The sequence below is a fragment of the Stylophora pistillata genome, chromosome 12 (assembly GCF_964205215.1).
Source record: "Stylophora pistillata chromosome 12, jaStyPist1.2, whole genome shotgun sequence".
Taxonomy (NCBI): domain Eukaryota; kingdom Metazoa; phylum Cnidaria; class Anthozoa; order Scleractinia; family Pocilloporidae; genus Stylophora; species Stylophora pistillata.
The window spans coordinates 20,468,562-20,483,936 of NC_142530.1; the positions used below are offsets into that span (position 1 = coordinate 20,468,562).

Sequence of the window (15,375 nt, forward strand, 5' to 3'; positions counted from 1 at the left end):
AGATAAAAAAACAGGTTGAAGTCGATATTCAGCAACCCCCCCGAAACAGATAAGGGCACTCTATAAAAATTTGAAGGACTCACCTAACGGCGCCCAAAGATCATCTACTTCTTTATTGTACGGATCAAAATGTGCCTCTGTTCGGGATATAAAAAGAAGTAAGATATCAAAACTTCACAGCTATGTCCATCGTCAAGAAAAATTATCAATTTTTGCAATTGGGCCCGAACGTTCAAGACTTAAAAAAAAATCTTCAATCAAGCTGAAGCTTTGAGGTTTCACTCTTTCCTTCTTCAGCTGAAAACATTGGTCACCATCTTGAGGTAATTTTTTCACTGTTTTTACAAGTACAAACGAGGCCTCTAAAGTGGGCTAAATTCGACCATCGAAAGACGCTAATTATGCGTAAATTGAGTTTTATCAATTTCTCGAAAAGAAAAGAACTTTTCAACAAACTACATATGCCTTGCTTTGTTTTACCTATAGGCCTACCTAATATTAGAATATGAGCCAATTCGATTTTTTGACTATTGCCGGTGAATGTTTAATTTTTTGTGACCTCTCTTAATCGTGCCGCGTAAGCGATTTTTTAAAATTAAAATTTAAGAATGAAAATTCTTGTCTCTCGGTTGATTTTCGCGTATCTATTTGGCTGCCATATGGCTGAATTTTACATATACTTGGCAGCTGATTCACCATTTTTGAGTTTTTTCAGATTTCATTTCATTTGACCTTTCTTTTTGTCACGCAATTATTTAATATGTGCTATTTAATTTTGCTCCTTAGTCAGAATTTGAAGAGCGGTTAAACTTATATTACTTCCTGGCACAGAGGCTCAATTTTCAGCATCCATTTGCCTATCATTCTCGGATATTTTTATAGTTTTTTGGTCATCAATGTATCTAACTTTTAAATAAACGTCGTCTTAAAACCTTATCTTAGGTCTGTTGTTATCACGCGTGTTGTTTACTTTTGGCTCCAAGTTTTAGTGTTCTGGCTAACGCTTTTAAAATCAAGAATCAACTCGTCATTTAAGGGTACTTCACGCGCCATTGGAAGGAGCTGGAAAAGTTAAGCGACAATTTTTTTTCGCTTAACGAAATAAGCGTATTTTTTGGAGTATTTCTGTGCAAAATGTTTTTTTATTTGCTCAAATCTTCAATTTTCTGTGCCCAGTCAAAATACGGAAAATCGGCCGCCATCTTGCCCCACGACCGAGTTTAAAGAGAAATGGCTCTAGCGGGTAATGTGACGTCAAATCGAGAACACGAAAGTCTGCATTTCACACATTTTCACTTGTTTGGAAAGGTTGTAGTCGATATTGTCCGAAAATATGCCGACTAAGTGTGTTGTAGAAGGATGTAGCAACGTGCGAAATTTGCAAGAGGGTATCGCGCTTCATACATTCCATTCGGCATATTTCGGATAATATCGACGACACCCTTCCCAAACAAGTGAATATGTGTGAAATGCAGACTTTCGTGTTCTAGATTTTACGTCACATTACCCGCTACAGCCATTCCTCTTTAAACTCGGTCGTGGGGCAAGATGGCGGCCGATTTTTAATTTGAGCAAATTAAAAAATTTTTGTACAAAAATACTCCAAAAAATAAGCTTATTTCGTTAAGCGAAAAAAAAGTTTTGGTCTTAGATGCACTTTAAGTAGCACTCTTCAAGGAAGTTTATCCTTGTTCTTATTTTGCTGTAAGTTCAGATATTTTCCCTTTGTCATGCTATGCCTTCAGACCGTTATGCAACGCTTTCCCTCGAAAAACATGTGGCAAACCACGGCTTCGAAGAAGATCAATAGCCTGTTTATTTCGATGAATTTTGTTTCTCGTATATATTTGTTAGTTACCAGCCGAGAGGTCCGTATTGGGAAAAACTGTGCCCGAGGTCTGAGTTACTTTTCGTGAAGGATTATTAAATAAAAAATTGTTTTTAGGCCGCGTTTCAATCGTTTTAAAACCAAATTTAGTACCACCAAATTTATTTCGAAACCAATTTTTGCAGAAAAACCATTGTGATTTGAGAGCGAGAGAGAAGAAAGAATGAATATTATTTATCCCCCAAAGTCGTGACCGAAGTCTTTGCTCAAACATTCTGCCCGGCCGGCAGAATGTGATATATTAGTGAGAACCTGCAACGGAGCTTGAGATGTTTTGCAAAGTGACTCGAGCGAAACAGGTACCGCCCGCCGTGAGCGGGCCGGATGGGGAGAATACTGCCCGCTCTCGGAACCAATCAGATTGCAGGATTTGTAGAATACCGCCCGCTCACGAACTGAGAAAAAAATAAGACACATTACTTTGGACTCGTGTTTGTGTAGCTTTTCATCGGGAGATGACAAAACGCGGAGCCCTACTCCATGGAGTACCCAATGGAGTACCTGAATGGAGTACCCTAAAAATCGTTTATTAGTCAAATAAAATACTTTATGAACATGGTGAATCGTTTAGATGTACATATCCTGAAATATTTTGAGCTTGTCAGCTCTCTGATTGTCACAGTTCGACGTAGTACACGAATTGACCGCCATCTTGAAATCAACATTAAACTGCTGACTTCCAACGGAAAGCTTTAATGTTGCTAGCATCTATGAACGTTACAATTAATAGGCCGACTACCATCTATTTTCATATGATTTTTAAGAGGCCAAAAGGACGGACATCCTTCATTCTGCAACGGGTTTTACGTCTTCCAAAATACCTTTTATGTGTGGCGTCTAAAAGAAGGGTGGCGCTCCATCTAATAACACTTGGCTTCATGGTTTTCTTAATTGTGCGAAGCGATGAGGATACAAGCTTACATTTGTAGGTTGAGACTTAAAAAAAGGTAATCCCTTAACGTACGCACCGGTAACGTACGCACGTGTAACGTACGCACCGGTAACGTACGCACGTGTAACGTACGCACCGGTAACATCACTCAATGGCTATCCGGAACCATAAACGTTTATTCCTCGACCAGTGGTTTCTATAACAAAATTAAATTACACTAAGTCTAACTACGGAAAATAAATGGCATGAACAAAATAATAAACGATATAAACGCGGCGAAATGAAACCATAAAACACACCTGACGGTTTGGATCATGAAATAATGCGAGACCCAGCGTAAAGACAAACAACACCAAACTACGTAACATAAAGAAGCTTACATATGATGCACGATCCTTCGCAGTAGAGAGCGCTATTTAAGCAATAGCGAAAATCAGGCCTGAAAAAAATCAGGCCTGTACGGGATTCGAACCACTGACCTCTGCGATACTAGTGCAGCGCTCTACCAATTGAGCTAACAAGCCAACTGGGAGTGTAATAAACCCGTGAACGTGATACATGAGATACAATGAAATATATGAAGTTCATATATTTTGTACTGCGGTATTAGATACATATGATGCACGATCCTCGCAGTAGATAGCGCTATTTAAGCAATAGCGAAAATCAGACCTGTAAAAAATCAGGCCTGTACGGCCTGAAAAACCAGGCCTGAAAAAAACCAGGCCTGTTAGCTCAATTGGTAGAGCGCTGCACTAGTATCGCAGAGGTCAGTGGTTCGAATCCCGTACAGGCCTGATTTTTTTTCAGGTCTGATTTTCGCTATTGCTTAAATAGCGCTATCTACTGCGAGGATCGTGCATCATATGTATCTAATACCGCAGTACAAAATATATGAACTTCATATATTTCATTGTTCACTGATCCTCTGTAACCCACTCACTTTACCCTTCTGCTACATTTATCTGTTAATTATTAGTTATTTCAGAACCCGGTATATGAGAGACTACCCGACCGTTTGGAACTAGTCTTGTAAGACAAAATTCCCCAGGGACTCTTTCGCCCTAACTTGAAATCGACTCACAGCCCCTAGGTCTCCGAGGATGACTTGCTCTCAAAGAGCTCCAGATACAAATTCTGTAGAAAAAACTGTACGCTACAAATTCTACTTACCATTCAAACATGAGCCGCAATCATGGTGAAGTAAATTTTGTAAATCCGAAACTAGAAAACGGCCCACTGAACACTCATACACCTGAGCGCACGCCATTTAATTTTGACTGACGCAAAAATACGAGATGGGTCTGGCAGTGAAAACGACCGTGAAAGGTTTGGAACTGGTGAAAAACGTGGAGGATCAATAAATGGGAAAGCGCACTCCGAAATCCGTCAGAAGGAGGTCATCTCCGGCAGATTTCCGATTACAAAATCCGAGCTCTCCTGAGGTTGTCTTCGTGATGAAGGCCCTATGTAGCATTTTAGACCCGCAAAACAGAGTAGAAACGAACATGTACTTCGTTTTTGGTTCTGACTTCGTATTTGCGTTAAGATATTTGCATTTTTTTTTCGTTGCGAACCTATATTACAGATGCCCCCTTTTGATGGATGGCCGATCACAACTACAACATGGTGACACCTCCACGAAACCTGTCAAAAGGACGATGTGAAAACACCGGAAACGGAGAGGAAAGCTAAAGGTTACGGTCGATTAACTCTCAGACAATTAAATGGTCCAAACTCGCAAAGGCAGGAAATTTGTTATCGTCCGAGATATCAAAGTATCTGTTTGCTCACTCAATTCGTATTCAGCGTTCGGCCGTATTCCAATCGATAATTTCGCTTTCTAAACAAAATTTCCAATTATATGATGGCACGTAAATCAACTTCTCAAGAAGTGAGTTCATTGTTTGAGAGAAGGTTGTCTGAAAGGTCAGGTTCAAGAGGTCTCGGTAATGGGCGAGTGTAGAATGCCGAGGGAAGAGTCAGACTCGAAGTCTCCTTCTCGTTGTGTGAAATGTTGTAGCTGCAAGGAGTTTTTTCACAGGAAATGCATTTCAACAACTATTTTAGAAGGTTCAAATGCAAACTGGCGTTGTCCAAACTGCAAAAGAGCCCTTAAGAAGAGAAAAATAACCATTAATTGAACATGTAACGTTAAAACTGATTCTCAGAACTTCCCGTTTGTTAAGATAATTTTCGAAAATATATCTAAGTACGTAGTAATTATCCATGTACAAGTTAGCGAAAAGAATTGTTGAAATGTGTTCAGTAGAAACTGTTTCTTGTAGATCTTTCCCTAAGTACGCTCTTGCGTTTAGAATTGAAAATCCTCATCTAAATATTGTCATCACTGCAATGTGGCGTCATGGCACAACGCAGATAGAGAACATGTAATAGGTGAGACAAGTCACGGATTATCCTTGTCGACAAAAGGAATATCGCCTGCTACATACTCATTCTTAATCTCCGTCCAATCGAGGTAATGTACAATTTTTTAACAATTACCATATTAGAAATAACAATATATCGCTTAAACTCTGAACGTAATTGCGTTAAATTCATTTCATCAGAAATCCAGAAGATTTTTAGTACTTTTGGGCGTGGTTGCTTTTACTGATTTAACCTATACCTACATGTTTTATCTGAAAAGCTTTGTTTAAGAAAAGGTTTTTTTGTTCACAATGCCTTATTTCATGCAAAGATAGTTCGTATTCAAAACCATTTCCGGTGTTTTAACATCCTCCTTTTGACAGATTTCGTGGAGAAGTCATTACGTTGTAGTTGTGATCGGCTATCCGTGAAAAAGAGGCATCAAATGTACTTTGTGGAATCTGTCATGTAGGTTAGCAACAAGAAAAAAATTCAAATATCTTAACGCTAATAAAAAGTCATGAGCGGAAGCGAAGTAAGTGTTCCTTTCTATTCTATTTAGCGGCTCTAAAATGCTAAATAGGGTCTTCATCACGAAGACAACAGCGGGCGAGCTCGAATTTCGAATTTCGAATTTCGAATTTCGAATTTCGAATTTCAGAAATCTACCCGAGATGACCTCTGGTGTTTTCACATCCTCCTTTTGACAGATTTCGTGGAGGTGTCACTATGTTGTAGTTGTGATCGGCCATCCGTCAAAAGGAGGCATCTGTAATATAGGTTCGCAACGAAAAAAATGCAAATAACTTAACGCAAATACGAGGTCAGAACCAAAAACGAAGTATATGTTCCTTTCTACTCTGTATTGCGGGTCTAAAATGCTAAATAGGGCCTTCATCACGAAGACTAAATCGGGGGAGCTCGGATTTCGTAATCGGAAGTCTGCCCGAGATGACCTCCTTTTGACGGATTTCGGAGTGTGCTTTCCCAATAAATGGAACAAAAATTTTTCACTGGAAAATTTCCACCGGGAAAATGGGGCTACCTTTCAGAATTTCCGTTTTTCCCGGAAATTTTCCAGTGGGACAAATCGAAAAAACGTTTACCATTTACATCCCAACCGGAATTTCCGGGAATTTGTGGTAAATGGTAAACAAACCTAGTCACCTGTCCCCCAAAAAACTGGATTGTATCGAACTGAGACATTCGGAGAGCTGGTAAGCTCAAAATATTTTAGGATATGTACATCTAAACGATTCACCATGTTCATAAAATATTTTATTTGACCAATACATGACTTTTAAGGGTACTCCACTAAGTTACTCCATAGGGTACTCCATGGAGTAGGGCTCCGCCTTTTGTTATCTCCCCTTTTCATCTTCAGAAAAAATCAGAATCTTAAAAAACTTTTACTTTTGTAATTCTGGAGTTTGGGAACAAAAGTAGTTTGTCTACACTGTTACTGTGACACCAAGAAATTTTGAACTCCAGAAAGACATGTAATGTCTCTGTATTTCAAGCAAAAAGCTAACAAGTGGAGATAACTAAACAGCTGCAATAGGGAGTTTGTTCACTCCTGAATTTTGTGTGGAACAGTGCACAACTGTCCTGTACATGAGAATCAAATCAAAGTGTTTGTGGTTTTCAGATTTTGCTATCATTTGCTGCAAATCTTCTACACTTGCTCTATCCCTAGATTGTGCAAGATTCTGAAAAAATATTGTAGTACAAGTCTTTTAAGTAAAAATATCAATCACTGTCATACAAGTTATTGGTAAAACAAATATCAATTTGTACATACATTACATTAAATGTGTTCATGATGCAAATCTTTCTTCGTGTTGAACCCATACCTGATGAAATATATTTGAATGTGCTTCCCCAAATTACATCAGAGGAAATAAATCTGAACCAAGATAAAACTAATTCATTATAGGGTAATCATGTTTCTGAACTTTTGGTGAAGCTGGACTATTCAAATACTACTATTGCTTAATTTGTTTATTTATTTGAACACTTGTTTATCTATTAGTTTTGGGGTTACCAGTAATGGATGGATGTAGTAAGAAAAACATTAGAAGGAACACTGTCAAGAAATCCATGATGAACAAATCACAGTTTCCTTTTGCTTCTGGCCACAATGCTTTTGTATGCATGGCTTGCTCTTTCAACCCCTTGTCAAGCACCAAGTTTAAAGCACCTGGCATTTTATTTTTCAGCTCATTGGCCACTTTTTCAATATCTTCTCTTTAAATGTCAATTAATTACAGAGTGCATCAAGATAATGGATTGAGACAACAAAACTAGAGTCTGATCACACATGTTGCACATTAGTTTTTACTGGGTAGCCTTTGCATAAGTTTGTATGTATGTGCATGAGCTATGCAATAAACAAAACTTCACCATAATTCAATGCTAACCTGGCCTTTCTTGGCATTCCCTCTACATCCTTGTACTTTGGGAAGGTTACCCAAAGACAAGACCAGCCATAGACATGGCTGGCCTTGATCATTCACCTTTTTTTCCTTTCACTGAAGGTTTATAATAGTTGAAATGAAGGGCAGCCAGCCACGGGATTGATATCAAGTAGAAAACATAGAAGTAACTTATATTTAGCATCACAATTTAGAAAAATTTAACCAACAAGTTCATCATGTCAACATGATGCTTACACTTTAGGCTTTATATTCTTTCCAACACTTTGTTACTCACTCAAATATGTAATTTTTGTCACTTAATTATAAATATTCTGTAACTGACGATGATCGTAACATCGAAAAATGTCTTCGAAATTAAAAAATGTCGTACTCTTCTTAAAGATAACAATTTAGAAAAAGTAATCAACTAATTAACAAATTGTTTTTAGACCCAAGAATTAGAAAACAGTATAACATGCTATTCAGTGACTATAAGTAAATATATGTACGTGTTCCAACTTTTTTCTCTTTGAAATTATCAGTGTAGCCATGCCATGCATATCACAAAGGAGCTTATTTGACATGCCCTCAGAAATATAATTTCTACTGAAAATTTTTCAGTTAGTAAAAGTATCCTGCTTTAACAAAATAGTTCCTGGTGCTTTGCTGTTGTTATACAGTGAAATTAGCTACCATTGTTGTTGTTTTTTATTCTATTGACAGTTGTTTTATTCAACCGCTTTGTTCAACAATAACTAAGTGTAGATGAATGTTCTAATACAACTACAACTACTACAACTTTATTTACTATTTGACAAAAGAAAAATACGAAAATGGTCGCTTCCTACAGATAGCATTGGCTTGTCAAGGCGGGGAGCAACAGGAGAGAATAGGTTTGCATTACAGCCTGTCAAATTTGGACAAGGTATGAAGAAAAAATAATTAAAAAGTAGCCCTTGAAGTATTAACATAACAAGTGGAAAAGTAATAGAGGTATATTGCATCACTTGTAGAATACATGGAATGACATTACAATGTAAGAAAAAAAAAAGGGAATAAAATAGTAATAATAAATAAATAAATAACTGCCACCATAGCAACTTTAACCGCAGAATTAACCGTCATCGTGGATATGTTGATATAAGTTTCTGAATTATGGCAGGCGATTCAATGTAAATACACTCAGAAGCCAGTAAAGACAGAAGCATATTATGGATTTCTGTTTTGAAACTCTTATGAGGGAGCTCACGTGTGGTGTTTTTCAGAGAATTCCATAGATTTGGCCCTAATCTGGAAATAGAATTCCGCATTACGATTGTTCTGGATGGGTTAACATAGTAATTACCAGCTGAGGAGAACCTTGTGTTATGTGAATGAAGTTGATTTGAGGAGCAGAAGAGATTTTTAAGGTTTAAAGGTACATGCAGAGTCATGGGCAACATCAAAACCATCTCAAAGTAAAGCAGATTAATTGGCAAGATATTGTAAGAAATAAACAAGGGAAGAATATGATCTCTATCAGGAAAGAAATGCATCAAGCAAAGAGCATGTTTCTGCAGGATTAAGATTTTCCACAAATTTGACTTCGCAGCCTGTCCCCAGGTGATTATGCCATATGTATGGTGGCCGAGAACTGCCATTAAAAATATTCAAATTGATAGGAATTATTTTTGTTATTTTTTTTTTGATTTCGATTTATTTCTCATTTTTCTTTTTAAAATAAAAGCAAGTGAAAGTAAAATGTAAAATAGAAATAAAATGAAACCAAAGATAAATGAAATCAAATCAAAATTAAATACTACCGGCCGAGCGCTGCCACTAGTTTTTTTTTTTTTTTTTTTTTGCGGTCAGAAAAAAAAATTTCTTTGTGGCCGAACACTGCCACATGGTAGAGGGCTGCCAAACAAACCCAGAATGCACTACCATCAAAAAGTTCATGAGAAGCAATTTCTGGGTCGAATAATTCATACCCATGTCCTTGTATGTCTAGCAGCATGAGTTTTTTGTCTGACTTTTCATAAGAAAAATGGGTTAGACATTGAGCCTTCTGACCCATAACATCTGTTTCCTCGACCCACCAATCACCAGTATTGTTTAAGTACTTGGTAAACTGTCCATCAATAATCTCCTCCACAGTCACAAATTCTCCTTTATCATCTTCTCTGTAGTAGATCTTTCTATACCTTAGGACCTCTCCAAATGCATGTTTTCCAATGATATTTTGTTCCAACTGGCGAGCAAAATTCTTTGCAAGAAGATGCATCAGAACCGCCTTTTGGGTGTGTTGTTGGACAGTTTGCCCAATGTCATTTATTCCCTTCACAGCATCAGAAAGGTATCTTTTAATTACCCAGGTAGTCCCATTGAACTGTGGGTGCTTTATGGTTTCTTTGTATGCATTGCGAAACCCACCGTGAGCAAACGGCTCTTATTCTTCCTTGAATTTGACAGTTATTATTATACAGCTCCTTTCCTTTAATTAATTTATGCGTTGTATCTCCTGCATCACGCTTCTTCCCTCTTTTCGCAGTCACTTTCTCTTTTAAGTTTTCCACACGGCATCTGCCATACTAGAATCTTGAAAGGCATCCTGCAAAGAATTCTGGGTTTGTTTGGCAGCCCTCGGCCATGTGGCAGCATTTGGCCACAAACAAATTTTTTTTTTCTGACCGCGAAAAAAAAAAAAAAAAACTAGTGGCAGCACTCGGCCGGGTAGTATTTAATTTTGATTTGATTTCATTTATCTTTGGTTTCATTTTATTTCTATTTTACATTTTTCTTTCACCATCCTCGGAGACCCAGGGGCTGAGTCGATTTCAAGTTAGGGCACGAAGAGCCCCTGGGGACATTGTCTTACAAGACTAGTTCCAAACGGTCGCAGTCGTTCTGCCATCTGATTGGTGCCAGAAAAGCTTTGTGTTTTTCTGCCCAATCAGAGTGAAGTGTGCTTTAGAGTCCTTTCGTGTGTTTTAACACGGACATATACTAGTAGCTCAGTTGCTCGCTTTGTTTGTTTGGACCGTGCGACGGAGAGTTACTTGAGGTGAAAAGTTTCAGTCTCAGCGCACAATGTAAGAGAAATCCAACATGTCCGCGAAAATCTTACCAGAAATTGTACTGAATACTTCCGCAGGTATCACTAGAGAACGTGTTTTAAAGTTTGCGAGGTTTGTACACAACACGATGGTTGCAGTCATTGATATGTCGCTTTAAACGTTAAACGAGATTCAAGCTCAAATCTTTCTAGATTTTTTGCATAATTTGCTGTGACTAAAACTTTGCCAATCCCGGGAAGTTATTTCGTCGCACGGGCCACGCAGGTATGTCGAGCAACTGGTTCTCGCAACTTTCTGTGCGTGCCAAAATCTAATCTCATCTTCGCTTGAAAAAATAGAAAAGCTGAGCGTGCAAACTTTTGCTTATTAGATGTGGGTAGATGATCCTGTTCTACTAAGCTGACATTTGCAATAAAGTAAACCCGCCCTTTCTATTCAAAATTTCTTGGTCTTTGGTTTTGTTTTTCCCACTGAAAACAGCATCGGATCGATTTCCAATGATCAAAGGTATTTAACTTGGTCTTAAACAATCGACCTAAGAGGTGAAATGAGAATGACCAAGGGACAAGAAGAGAATCCGTGGCCTTCCTGGCTCAAGAATTTCAACACTCTAGGCAGCAGTTGAAAGATTAAACTCTTTCCAAAGCCCATCGGTAACTGCTTGAAAACATCTCTCCTTCCCGCGATGTTCTCGTTAATAAGTTTTTGTTCAGATTTTAATTAGCTAACCGGAAACACAGCGTAGCTTTCTCTTAGCACTTGCTGGAGGTCGTCCACGAACTCGACGTTCTCTGCAACCTTGGCCGTATTGTCTTTACTACTAAGATTAGATTTTGGCGCGCACAGAAAACAGAAAGCTACGTAGGCGAATGCGCCAGTTGCTCGACATACCTGCGTGGCCCGTGGGACGAAATAACTTCATGGGATTGGCAAAGTTTCAGTCACAGCAAATTATGCAAAAAATCTAGAAAGATTTAAGCTTAAATCTCCTTTAACGTTTAAAGCGACATATCAATGACTGCAATCATCGTGTTTTATACAAACCTCGCAAACTTTAAAACACGTTCTCTAGTGATACCTGCGAAAGTATTCAGTATAATTTCCGGTAAGATTTTCGCGGACAATCTGATCGACTTCTCTTACATTGTGTGCTGAGACTGAAACTTTTCACCTCAAGCAATTCTCCGTCGCAAGGTCCAGACAAACATAGCGAGCAACTGAGCTACTAGTATATGTCCGTGTTAAAACACACGAAAGGACTCTAAAGCACACTTCACTCTGATTGGGCAGAAAAACACAAAGATTTTCTGGCACCAATCAGATGGCAGAACGAGTGCGACCGTTTGGAACTAGTCTTGTAAGACAATAGGGACCTTAAGATACTGGACGCGGCTGCCTTAAAGAACGCGGTCACGTCCGAGAGGGCATGAGTCGTGACCGCCACCTTTGGGCGGGAAATACGAGCCTTAAGATTTGAGTGGTGGAAGCGGTCGCCGAAACACATAAAAACAAACACATTCAGTCAGAGAATAACTGCTGGAATCAGGCGGTTTTGCTGCTATGACGTCGTTTAAGAAGACCCGAGAGCTTTTAACAGGCTCTTATTTGGCCGACATCATTTCTGACGAAGAATTCGTGCTCCTCTCTGACTGCAGCTTTTCAAAGAACTTAGAATTACCGTATAAAGAGTACGAAAGATTTGACCTCGAAGAAATTTGGCGCAAAATAATATAAATAATGCAAAATCATTTTCTAAAGCGGTCCTAAACTGCCACTGATTAAATTTACACGATAAAAACGAAGGTTAAATTGAAAAATAAAGCAATACTGTCCGAGGAAATTACCCAGATTTACCTACTTTTCGAATTCCTTTCTGAAGACTTGACGCTCACACAAAAACCCTCTATATGCTCCGTAAATCTGAATTATGAAAACAAAAATGAACCAGACAGTTTAGGAATCTATTTCTTTTATAGTAATGTTTGAAAATTTTATGCAAAACTTGTTAATTTGAGGGAAGAATTCGGAAAAATGACTCACCTTTCTGAGAGGCCGCCAAAATAAACTTCGTCACCGCCGCAACTGAGGTGGTGGCCGTCAAGTGGCGTGACATTTATGCAAATTAAAATTGAGACCTTGCGAATTTACTTCCGGTTGACGTCGTCCTAGGCCGCGTCCAGGGTATCTTAAGGTCCCTAATGTCCCCAGGGGCTCTTCGTGCCCTAACTTGAAATCGACTCAGCCCCTGGGTCTCCGAGGATGTTCTTTCACTTGCTTTTATTTTAAAAAGAAAAATGAGAAATAAATCGAAATTTAAAAAAATATAACACGAATAATTCCTATAAATTTGAATATTTTTAATGGCAGTTCTCAGCCACCATACGTACGTCAAGTACGGAGCAACCAGGGATTGATAAATAGTTAGTAAAGTACTCAGCGGGATGAAGTGTCTCAATCTCGCAACAATACCAATAGTTCTGCTAATCTTAGAGGCAACATAGTCAATATGATATTTCCAACTAAGGTTTTTATCAATCAGTATCCCTAAATATTTCAAGTAATCTTGTTGTTCCAGGTGAGCTATGCTATTGGTGTTGGGATCAAATAATTTGATTGGCACTTGATAATTAACCTTTTTTTGATAAGGATGGAAAATAACATAGTTTGATTTCTTGGTGTTTAGTGTTAATTTATTAGCATGTAGCCAGTCACTGACCTTTACCAATTCTGTGCTTACAATTGTCTCTAGAGATGTTAGATTTTTATCAGCATCATAATAGCAGATTGGTATCATCAGCAAATAAATGAAATTTGAATTTACTGGAGGTCATGTAGATATATCATTTATTTATAGCAGAAATAGAAGTGGCCGAGTACAGACCCTTGAGGGACACCACAAGTTAAATTCTGTTTGCTTGAAATCTTTGGATTAATTTGAGTCGTTTGAGTTTGGCCATCTAAGTATGAAGTGAACCAGTTGTGAGCTATGCCTCTAACACCATAATAATACAACTTGTGGAGCAAAACAGAATTATCTACTGTATCAAAGGCCTTTTTAAAATCTAGGAAGATGCCACAGGAAAACACATTGTGATCTATGTATCTATAAAGCTACCTGTACTGTGCTTTATATTAAATTTAATAAACCTACTGAGTATAGGTATCAGTTGGTCTACATCTTCGGGGAATATTGATTTACCTCAGAATGGTAGCCCTATGGAAAGCTTGTCTATTCAACTGCAGAGGCCTTTTAAATGGCCTCTGTCAGGCCTGGTTAAGCAAGGGATGTAAACAATTTTTCGTACTCCTTGAGCAATATAGAGCAATTGATATTCAAAAGTTGATTGCATTTAATTGCTACATTAAAGCTATTTTTAAAAGGACAGCTAAGACTTCATTCCAGCAAAACAAATTGTTTGTGTAAAAATCCTTGGCTACACGGCGGATTATGAGTCTTTAAGACAATTAATGAATGAATAGATAACAAAGAAAATGAAGTAAACATAATCACGAAAAGTAAATGTTTAGCGTTTTCATTGTTCAAGAATATCCAGTGATGTGGTGCAAACATCGAAATCATTTGAATTAAGTTGCAACTCAATATCTATATCAGACCATGAAGTCTCACTTATTTGTTGGCTGTTCTAGACAGATCTTAAAATATTCCTGGAACTCAGTGTAAAAAGGGCCAAGACTGCGTTTTATGTTGTCCATTTGGTGAAAGAAAATTTTAGTATCCCTAAATTTCCTGAGCCACACTATTAACACTGACATGACAGATTTAGGCTGAAGGAGCTTAAAGGCAAACAAATGGCGTACTAAGTTACCGATATTATTGCCATTTCCACGCTTAATTTGATTACTTAATATGATCTCACATAAAATCATTGATGTAGAGTTTGCTGAGACAACTACGACTTCTTCCGTGCATGCAATTTTCTCATCACAACCCTTAATTTTAAAAAGGAACCTGAGATAAATACCTTCCATTTCAGTGATAAATGGATAACCAAAGTGTTAATGCTCCTTCCTCAGAGAGTAATTTTCTTAGATCATGTGGTTTCCTTTAAACATTGAACAGTCACGAGTCGAAACTAGAACCATTTTCCTTCTATTTTTAAGCTATGCGTAGCGTTGCCATAGCGTTTGTGTATTCCTGAAATGTGGGTACCTACTGTTGCACTTATGCTCTTATCCTCTTGTTGCAGATCTGTCCCAGACGTAATGTGATACAACGGCCAATCACATCCTGTGATCTATAGAGCGACACGCGGCTTGGGACTGGTTTAGAGACTAAGTTGCAGTTATGTCTTCAAGCAAAAGTGCTCATTCAAGGGGGTCGGTGTAAGTTGAAAATTTGACACATGTGAGCAACTTCAAACTGATCTCAGGAAAATATGCTGTTCGCAATCTCTCATAACTTTCCTTGAAGTTCTGTCGCTCTCTCGTTAACGCCGTGTGATCGCATCGTTCTTCTAATCTAAACGTCCTAAACGTGGAAGAGCAACTTGCTACGTAAATAACAAAGCGACTTTTGACCAAAGGATGCGTTATTGTTCACGCTTTATTTGTAGTCTTGCTTTATTTACAGACGTCATTATTCGACTTGCGACTTCAATGACAACATTTTACCCATATCACAATTGTTTTATTTTCTTTAATAGCTGAAGATCATAAATTATGGTTCGTCGGTATAAAATTATATATTTTTGACGCTTCGCTGATCTGCCGGAGGTGAGATCGACTGAGAGG

General features: G+C 38.1%; 1 protein-coding gene across 1 annotated transcript in view; it reads right to left on the minus strand.

Moving 5' to 3' along the window:
* The window catches only part of LOC111327511 (uncharacterized), a 55,930-nt gene extending 41,083 nt beyond the window's left edge, over positions 1-14,847 (minus strand). The window contains 2 exon segments of the mRNA XM_088740267.1: positions 84-137; positions 14,607-14,847. Coding sequence (XP_088596393.1) covers positions 84-137; positions 14,607-14,613 — 61 coding nt within the window. The 5' untranslated portion in view covers positions 14,614-14,847.
* Positions 14,848-15,375: the final 528 nt, after the last annotated feature.